Source organism: Mus pahari, chromosome 1 (assembly GCF_900095145.1).
Source record: "Mus pahari chromosome 1, PAHARI_EIJ_v1.1, whole genome shotgun sequence".
NCBI lineage: Eukaryota > Metazoa > Chordata > Mammalia > Rodentia > Muridae > Mus > Mus pahari.
In genome coordinates this window covers 170036780-170046795 of record NC_034590.1, presented here as the reverse complement: position 1 = coordinate 170046795, position 10016 = coordinate 170036780, and the positions used below count along the sequence as shown (strand labels likewise).

The 10016-nt window shown below is 44.9% G+C and overlaps 1 protein-coding gene across 2 annotated transcripts in view; it reads right to left on the bottom strand.

The window, feature by feature from the left end:
- Eno4 (enolase 4) overlaps nt 1–10016 on the bottom strand; it is a 24746-nt gene continuing 14730 nt past the window's right edge. Inside the window, exons 9-14 of one of the 2 annotated variants that reach the window (XM_021220152.2) lie at nt 9409–9576; nt 7078–7203; nt 5316–5511; nt 2591–2658; nt 1973–2090; nt 1–572 (exon numbers count right to left, since the gene is read on the bottom strand). In XM_021220152.2, the coding sequence (XP_021075811.1) occupies nt 445–572; nt 1973–2090; nt 2591–2658; nt 5316–5511; nt 7078–7203; nt 9409–9576 (804 nt within the window). In that variant the 3' untranslated portion in view covers nt 1–444. The remainder of the gene's footprint in view (nt 573–1972; nt 2091–2590; nt 2659–5315; nt 5512–7077; nt 7204–9408; nt 9577–10016) is intronic. The other variant, XM_021220161.2, reaches the window with a different exon arrangement.

The following is a 10016-nucleotide window of genomic DNA, read 5'->3' as shown; positions in this document are numbered from 1 at the left end:
TGCATGTTGGTGGCTAGACAAAGCATCTGTGGTCCGAGAGAAACAAAATCAGAGGATGCCTGTGTGTGCCAGGAATTACTCAGGGAAACAGTCTTTTGGTGCCCCCTCTAATTTATGAGGGGTTAAAGTGTGTGACTGGGTGTGAACCTGGCATCGAAATACATTAGCCTCTAATGAAGTTAGGTCATGACCTTCAGAAGGAGACAGTAGAGCTAGTGTCCCATGGCAAAATGCCGTGAAAGTAAAGCTCATGAACTGCAGATAAACCCAGCAGGCATATATTTTACCTGACGGTAAAACCGAAAGCATGCACACGTTGGTGATTATACTCATTTACAGATATAAGTGGAGTTCAGAGAGGAGCCGCCGTGGAGACCCTTCACAGCAGCTGGCCCACACTTGTGGGGTGACTGTGCCCTGGGAGTCCATAACCAGGAGGGAGGCTCATGTTTTAGCTGATTCCTCTATAATCTCTGTGGGGAAGATGGAGTCCAGGGGCCCAAGACTTTCTTCCGCCATTGTGGCAGTAGCATCCTCTTGAAAGGAAGAAAAGTTGTGTTCTTCACTGAAGCCTATTTAAAAAAATAAAGAAAGAAAAAGTTTACCATACTGACCCAGTGGTGCTGATTCTGATGTTACAGATCGCAGGATCTGAAGACCATCAGACCCCTGCAGAAAGGATCTGGAGCTCTCAGAACAGTCGGACACTTGCCCTGTTCTGCTTGGGTTGCACCTGCTGTTGTGACATCTGCAGGCATCTGCTGTCCACTAGCAAAGGCCAGCCCTGAATGCAAACTACCCACTCTAAGGGAAACCACAGCAGACAGGGGCCATCCTGAGAAGAACCAAGTAAAATAAGAACCATACTTAAGCGGCTGACATTTTGCCAAGTGGGAGTGATGCTATTTGTTTTCCTAATTTGGGGCATTCTTTGAGTTTATCTAACAGCTTTAGAGAAATTCTCACTAATCACTTAATCCATTCCAGGATGCCTGGGGCCCTGGGCCTAGGGTCTCTGATCTCTCAGGTGCTTTTTGATGTTCTAAAGCAGCTGACTTTCTTAGCTACTGGAAGATAGGAGAGGTCTTTGAAGGCCCTACAAGTCAGCAGGATGAAAGATGAGATGATATTTAGAACAATTTAATGTCGCCTATGGAGGTGCCAGGGACTGACAAGCCATAGTATCATATAGTAAACAGCATGGCCTAACTTTGGACAGCCTTTATAAAACTCAGAAACTATCTTCTAATTATGCCTTTATTTCTCCTGAATCTTAAGGTGTGTTTGAAGATCTCCATTTGTTTTGTTTGTTTGTTTGTTTGTTAAGATAGGGTTTCTATGTGTAGCCCTCTGATACTTTCTTAAATCATAATTTTATCTGTCTCCATCTCTCTGCTTGCTATGGCCACCATTGGGCCAATGGTAGTATTAAAAATTAAAGATGAATATTTAGTAAGGGTTTCTCCAGCAGGGACACAAGAAGCTCCCCATGCAGATGTACAATGTTTGGGTCTTGTAAACCATCAGTTCCTTTCTTGAGGGACCTTAGCTCTTTGTGTGACCATGTTAGAATCAACATGCTGCCTACTTATTTGAAGTAAAACAAGTTGTTTCCAGAAGGAACACATCTGCCTTTAACTTTCAAGGGCTGTACAGAGAAACCTTAAGTATAATTTGGGCCATAACAAAAGGCAGTCTTGGAGATTCCAATCAATTAATTCTATTGAACACCACCAAGCAGCCTATTCAGCAAGGAGAAGGGTGGCAAGAGTCTTAACCATTCAGGTAAATAGATAGTCCATTAAGCCAACAATGGACATTGTGGTGAGTGCTGTCCTGCTCTTGTCTGCGTTGATTTATAGTCTTTGGATTGTCCCACCCTCCTGCAGAGGGGCTGCTATTCCCTCCCTTTCTTCTTTGTTCCCTTATTCATGGCTATGGGGAAAACAAAGCGAGAAAAAGCAGCACATACCCCATATTCCCCTCTGGATGAGCTCTTCCTCTATAGCAAGAAGGCGGTTGTATTTGGTCATCCGTTCACCCCGAGAAAGACCCCCCAACTTGATAAACCGGGCACCGAGTCCAACAGCCTGAGGCGGGGGCGGGGAGAGGGGAACAACTTATTTTAAACAGCAGAGTCTTGGTTTTAAGCAGTCCTTTAGAACTGCTCTGGGATTCTGTGAGGGGGGTTTTTCTTCTGGAAGTAAAGTGGCCTGCTGGCAGGCTGAGCACTGACGGTGAACAGATGGAGGGCCTGACAGACCATCAGGCACTTTACCAGTCCTGAGAGTGCGCCGATTTCATCGGGGCATGGCCTGGCCTTTTGCACCTCGTTTTAGGAAGAAGATTACAAGTGTGCACCCCCAGTCATTTTATTGCGCCCATCATTTTCCCTGGACTTCAATTTTGCCTCCTTTAAAAAGTTCAAAGATTAGCGCTTTGCAAAAGGAAGCCGTCTGGGAGGAAGCATGTCTATTTCATAAAAGGTTACTCGACTTTCTCCACCAAAGACTGCATTTCCCTGAAACACCAATTCATCATAAAAGTGGTGTTTTGGCAATTCTGCAATTGGCCATCGTTCTGCACTTACCAAATCGACAAGGCTGTCATCAGAGGACTCCGAATCTGTGCTTCCAAAGACGGCAAGGTGCTTCTTACCTGCAAGAGCAGCTCCTGTCAGTCATGTGTTGTTTACAAGCAGTTCACATTTGTACAGGACTCTGATCACAGCAAGAAATTTCCTAGATGTTAGGGTTTCTGGGGATGGATTGACTATCCGACCACCTGGGCATTCCTACCCAAAACCTTCATTTTTATTACCCCAGATCTGTTTAGTTCTTTTTTAGTACCTTATATGCTATTTAAAAGTAGGGGGTGGGGCGGTGGGCAAGAGAGATGCTCAGTGGGTAAAAGCACTTTCTGCACAGGCATGAGGACCTGAGTTTGAATCCCTGGGGCCCCTGTAAAAGCTGTGTGCTACACCACTCACATCTGTAAGCTCAGTATTTCCACAGGGAGAGGAGACAGAAACCCAGGAAGCTCTCAGAATAGCCAGCCTGGCCTGTGCTGCGCGGCTGAGGCTGTCCTCTGACCCACGCTCACAAGTGAACAGCCATACAAAAGCACAGAGGCATGTGACACTGCCCTTAAGATCCATCAGATGTAAGATACAGGTTATCACTACTGAAAGGGTGGGGGAGGGTGCTCAAAGCAGATCACCTTATAAGATCACGGCTGTGGCACTCAATCCTTTGCACTTCAAGGGTGTGGAGTCCATGCCTGGCGTAGCAACTTTCTCAATGTATCCTGGGGAAATTTACTCAAAGGAATGTTTTTCTGGATAACTCCGAGTTGCTAGCCTTTATACTTCTGAGGGTTTCAAAACTCCTTGAAACTTGCCAAAGTCTATAAAGGACAGCATTTCATAGTGACAATGTTTGTGTTCTCAGGCAGGGAGCTAAGCAACGGCCCCTCCTAGTCAGCTTTGCTTGGGTGAACAGCACACCTTCTGATGCCTGCCCTGTCCCCTGGCTACCAGGTTGTCTCGGAGCCCTGCTCCAGGTCTGAAACTGGCCTTCTGTCTAGGGTCACAACCCTGATGGGGTGGTCTCTCTGCGTCAGTACTATGCGGAGGTGTACAGGGCAGCTATGACCTCACTGTGCACAGATGTATAGGGCAGCTACTGACCTCACTGTCCATAAGTGTACAGGGCAGCTAATGACCTCACTGTGCGCAGGTGGACAGGGCAGCTACTGACCTCACTGTACACAGGTGGACAGGGCAGCTATGACCTCACTGTGCACAGGTGGACAGGGCAGCTATGACATCACTGTGCACAGGTGGACAGCGCAGCTATGACCTCACTGTCCATAAGTGTACAGGGCAGCTAATGACCTCACTGTGCGCAGGTGGACAGGGCAGCTATGACCTCACTGTGCACAGGTGGACAGGGCAGCTATGACCTCACTGTGCACAGGTGGACAGTGCAGCTATGACCTCACTGTATACAGGTGGACAGGGCAGCTAATGACTTCACTGTGCACGGGTGGACAGGGCAGCTATGACCTCACTGTGCACAGGTGTACAGGGCAGCTACTGACCTCACTGTCCATAAGTGTACAGGGCAGCTAATGACTTCACTGTGCACAGGTGGACAGGGCAGCTATGACCTCACAGTGCACAGGTGTACAGGGCAGCTAATGACCTCACTGTGCGCAGGTGGACAGGGCAGCTATGACCTCACTGTGCACAGGTATACAGGGCAGCTACTGACCTCACTGTGCACAGTTGGACAGGGCAGCTATGACCTCACTGTGCACAGGTGGACAGGGCAGCTATGACCTTGCTGTATCTACACTGCATTTAGGATATGGACCTTTAAGTGCACCAGTCTTCACAGGCATCACTGTAGATATATATATATATATATATATATATATATATATATATATATATATATATATATTTGAAGGCCAGAGGATACACTCATGTCTTGATCCTCAGGAAGTCGCCTTCTATTTAGTCATTCATTCATTCCTTCATTTACTGAGGCAGAGTGTCTCATTATCTTAGAATTTCACCAGCCAGCCAGTTCAGGGATCCTCCTGTCTCTAGCTCCCAGCGCACCATCAACACCATCACTGGGTTTATAAACCTACACTTGACTTTTTACATGGGTTCTGGGAAATGCACTCTGGTCTTCCGCTCATGATCATGCACACTGGTTGTGGTGTGGAGAGACATTCACAAGGCCTTACCCAGGTGTGGCAGACTAACGCATGTGGTCCTGCTGTTCCTTGGTGGAGCTCGGTGCCTCACCTGTATGAATGCTAAGCCGTTTCCCTGAGTCTAAGGACTACATTGTCTCTGGTGACCTGACGAAGGTACCAGCTGTTTCCCAGGGCAGGATTCGAAGCTTTGGGCCTCTCCTGTGGCAGTAAGGGCTGGGTACCACTTCTGAGCGTCTCTGGTATTCCTCTTCACCCCAAACGACCAGCCTAAACAGACAGGTGTGCTAAGATGGCTCTGCCCTCTGGAACAAAACCAGGCTTTAGTCCCTGTTAGGGACAGAAAGCCCTGCCTGCTGTGAGGTGACTGTGGTGGCCATCAGTGAAGGGTCTGATCTCGTGGGCTACGGCTGCCACGGAACATCATGGTGCCAGTCCCTAAGCTGCACTCAGACCCACACAATGGCTGAACTTTCTTTGCTTTCAAGATTTAATCCTCAATTTTCATTAGCTTAGACATACTGTGTGGGTTTGGCTCCTTGCATAACCAAGCCATTACAGGTCTCACAGATCAATATTTTACTCACCGTTGATAAGATGGGTTATTTCCACCAAGTCAGACATTGTGGTTTGGTTTGTATGCTTTATGATCAGTCCGTGGGATTTCAGGGTGCTTATATTTCTGTACTCTAGGAGTTTAGAGACGCTCCCGGAAGCGGTGCCTGCAATTATGTAGCACCGGGAAGTCAGAGCAGCATAGAGGCTGTCCCACTGCTCGGAGTCCTGGGCAAACAGTTAAGAGTGGATCGTTATAATGCCTCAAACACCGTCACAAAACAACAGGAGTAGCAGCACATAATCAAGTCACACACGTCTTCTGAAACATAAAATATTTTCCTTGACATCTATGCCCTAAGGATCCCTGTGTCACTGTCAGACAAATTAGAAGCTTTGTGGACAGAAGTGTCAAGTAATTTGATTTGAGCCTAAAGATCTTGTGGGAAAAAATAAAATAACAAAATTTAAAAGAATTAATGCCTCACATATTATCCTCACTCTGACTGTGGAGTTCTTTTAGCCCCAGGTATCACCATTAAGTTTTGTCCACAGCGCAGTTAAACAGTGACTGGCTAGAAGATTCTTCCGTTATTTCTATGAAACAAACGGACGCCTAAATCAAAAGGCTTGGAAGAACCTTAACCATGTCAGTGACGGTGAGACCACTGTATGGCATGAAATGTATAATTAGGTGTGTGTATGTGTGCACATGTGTGTATATGTGTGTATGTGTATGTATGTGTGTATATATGTATGTGTGTGCATGTATGTGTATGTGCATGTGTCAGAGTGAGGGTCTCTGTGTGCATGCATGTGTGTATATGTGTGTATGTATGTGTGCACATGTGTGTATATGTGTATGTGTGTGTATGTGCCTATGTGCATGTGTCGGAGTGAGAGTCTGTGTGTGCATGCATGTGTGTATATGTTTATGCATATATCTACATGCACATAGAGTTATCTCAGCCACTGGACCAAATTTCAAGCCATCCTGTATTTGCTGACTGTGCAGGTGGAAACTATCATATTGACCGAGCTGTCCTTACAAGGCTTAGTGAGGCCCTATGTTCTGCTGTGTTTTCTGAGAGAGAAATAAATATTCTAAGGAAGAGAAGGAGCTGGGAAGCCCCCAAACTCCACATTAGCTCTGTCTGGCTTTCCTATTATGTGGAATGTGATTAGTTGTCTCAGATGTGTGTTTAATACACAGATGGCTCTCAAATGCTTAATATCAAGAACTGCACTTTTGGATGAGGTCTTCCATAGCCTATAGCTGACCCTTGTTAGATGCGCTCATCTGAATATACTGCAAAGCCTCAGGACCTCAAACCTAAAAATATAGCTGTTACTTTTATGCATATGTAGTAAATGGCCTTAGGCTGAGAAATATCTGGCCTCATAAAAGTCCTATTTCCATGAGCACGTGAAAATGATATATGATTAACCTATCGAAGCACCGGCTGGCACAGCAGGAACAGCTTCCATCAGTCAGGCTGCTTGTAAATACACAGGTACTCCTGAAGGGCTTGCGAATGGCTCGTTTCATTTCACAGACGGGCAAGCTCCTAGGTAATTGTGTTCCTGCTATTCATTTGCTTAGTAAGTGCCTTTTCATAAATGCCAAAACAAAGTAGCCCAGCCCCAGCCCAAATTACAACACATTCCCAATAACAGAGGTCCTGAAGAATGGGGTTTTTATTCTGCTTTGTTATAAAATGTGGAAGGTGAGAACGCTTACTTTATCCCGTGTAAAATATATGTTCTGAGACAGAAAAGGTGGGCCCTGCTTACCTCCTTCCTGAAAGGATCAATTAAGGCGATTATGGAAGGATACTTGTTGATCAGGTCCACATAGAGCTCCACCATCTCAGCTGCGCTTTTGTAGGTGCCCACCATCACTTCATACTTCCCTTTACTCTGCAGAGTAAGGAAGGCGGCGACAGATGAGGGGCGGGTTCTTCAGGAGCTGCCATCCACTCTTTCTCATACCGACAGTTATGAACTAGTTCTTTCAGGGCACTATCCACCCAACGATCTATGTGCCCTAACTTTCATGCGGTTTGTAACCTGGGGAAGTCAAGGCACCCATTGTCTTTGATGCCCCAGGGAGCTCTTCACACAGATTGTAGATGAAGCCCTCTGTACAGCAAGCCATCGGGCACAGAGTGGGAGGAGAAAGGCTTTCTACTTAGGTTCGTGACATGACTGTGCAGGCCCCCAGCTGCCCATGTAGGTGGACAATAGCCCACCCCTACAAACTGTTGTCACCTCACCGAGTGGCAACACAGACCTGCCACTCTGGAACCCACTATCTTTCAACTTACAGGAATCAAGTCTCCCATTTCCCTTTCTATAAACATTGAAAACTGTGAAATCAGGGTGGAGCTTTTGCATACTAATATCCAAGATGAGAATCAAGTGGTCCTGAGAAGGTGTTGCAGGGGAGCCATACTGCCCTAGAAGGGAAGGTTCTGGTACAAGCCTGTTCATTTGATTTCTGCAAAGACTCTTAGCATTAAGTATGAAAGTAAATGGGGTTGAAGTTTAGTCCTGTAAGACGGAGCAGCTTGTGTTCAAGTTTGTGATGAGGGGTGGCACCAGGGACACTTAAATTGGGGAGGGAGGTGGGCTAGTAAGGGGGGGAAGAGGGAGGGTGCAGGGAGGGGCTTTGCTAATGCACCCCTGCTGTTCTAGATAATAGATGAACTCTATTGGAAAAAAAACAGGTTCCTAAGAAGTCTACAGTTAAATGGATTTCTACCTTTTTCCACATTAGAAAGAAGTAAGAAGTCTTAGCTTCTATAATGAGAATCTTAAAAATCCTATCTTGTCAGTGAAGAAATTGCTAATGACTTGTAAGAACTATCTGATATCAACCTAATACATTTTACTGAATATAATAAATACCCATTCTAGTTAGCACTAGCAGTCAGTATATTCATAGTCCTTGGTATACATTGCTGATGAAAACAGGCAATTATTTTCCTTAATGGTATGCTCAGGAACCAATCATTACATGAAGAATAGGAAATTACTTTAAACATCCCTCTGTGTGCTTAGCTTCTTTAGAAGTAAAATAACTTTTAGAAATCAGCCAAAACTTAACGGTTCTTCTATACTGCTCAAATTTTTCTTTGTAGTGAAAGTTAGAATCACAGTTAAGTGAAATCCTATGTGCTGTGTCTCCTGAACCCGACATTAATTACCAAGTTAGCACTAGTGTGCCTCAATGTGACTGGCATTTTATAAAACCAAGACTCTGCACAGGTGCATCTGAGAATGGGAAATGTATGTAAAACAGGAAACTGACTAGATTTCCTCACAGTGATTCCCAGGTATAGAAATGAACTGCTGCTGTCACCTGGGGGTGGGGGGAGGGGTGGGGTGGGGAGGTGGATAGTAGGAGCAGTTTGCATTTCCTTTTAAAATGTTTCCCTCTATAGGTGAGATGATTGCCAGGTGATGGTCCAGGCTGGAGACAATAGTGTATTTAGTTGAAATAAATCCACGTTCCTCATAAACTTAGGGCTTGAGTCTGAATGCCTGACAAATTCAGCATTTCCAACCAAATGATTTATACTCACAAAACATAACAGACTGTTAAATTATCTCTCAACAGCTTTCATGATTACACTATAAATCATGCAATTAGGTTCCTAAGAAGTCTATAATGAAGGGCTTTAAACTTTTTTCAATTAAAACAAAAGATGTATGTATTATTTTATATGTGAGTACACTGTAGTTGTCTTCAGACACACCAGAAGAGGGATCTCATTATAGATGGTTGTGAGCCACCATGTGGTTGCTAGGAACTGAACTCAGGACCTCTGGAAGAGTAGTCAGAGCTCTTAATCTCTGAGCTACCTCTTTGGCCACAACTTTTTTCACTTTTAAAACCATTTTAAGTGTCCATTTTAATTGAAGAATTTCTATATATAATCATGATATTTTAATATTGCTTTAAAATTAATAGTACAATGTTTTCTAGTCAAATAACTTGGCCTTCTCAACTCCATTTTTATTTGTGCATGTATGAGGGCAACTGTTCAGAAAATATCCAGGTAAATTCTAATTTAAAGACTGTGTCCTGTAAACTGGTGTCTGTGCAGAGGGGAGACTTACGTAGTCCATCAGCTCATGCCCAGCACAGTTGATGGCGAGATGGAAGTTCACTCCCAGTTCCAACCCCAGGTTTGAGCAGATCCCCTGAATAAGCAGCAGTGGCTGCTCTATGGCATCGAAGTTGATGGTTAAACAGCCAAGGTGAGACACCTTGCCAGTGATCGGTGGCTGCAAAACCAGAAGAAAATGGCACAAGTCACCACAGGGTGGTAAGGTTCTTGGAAAGCTCTGTGATAGGACGTGCACGAATCTCCAAAGATCTACTTTTTCCGTTCTGGATGATTTCTACTTCCAAACCCATCCTGCACCCAACCCTGGGCTGGGCTTACAATTCCCCAACACCATCCTGCTTTTCTCTCTTCGGTGTGCCTATATACTCTTCCTGACTGGCTCTGCCCTTGAATACTGGGCTAACCTGAGCCACAACCACCAGGACATCCCTGTAAACACCCATCGTTCACTAGCCAACCCTCCTCTTCAAAACCTACTTTCTTATGTTCAGTTTTCCTCTAGGTGAGCCTAACTGTGACACTTTTAATATTTTCTTTCTTTCTTATTTTCTTTCTTTCTTTCTTTCTTTCTTTCTTTCTTTCTTTCTTTCTTTCTTT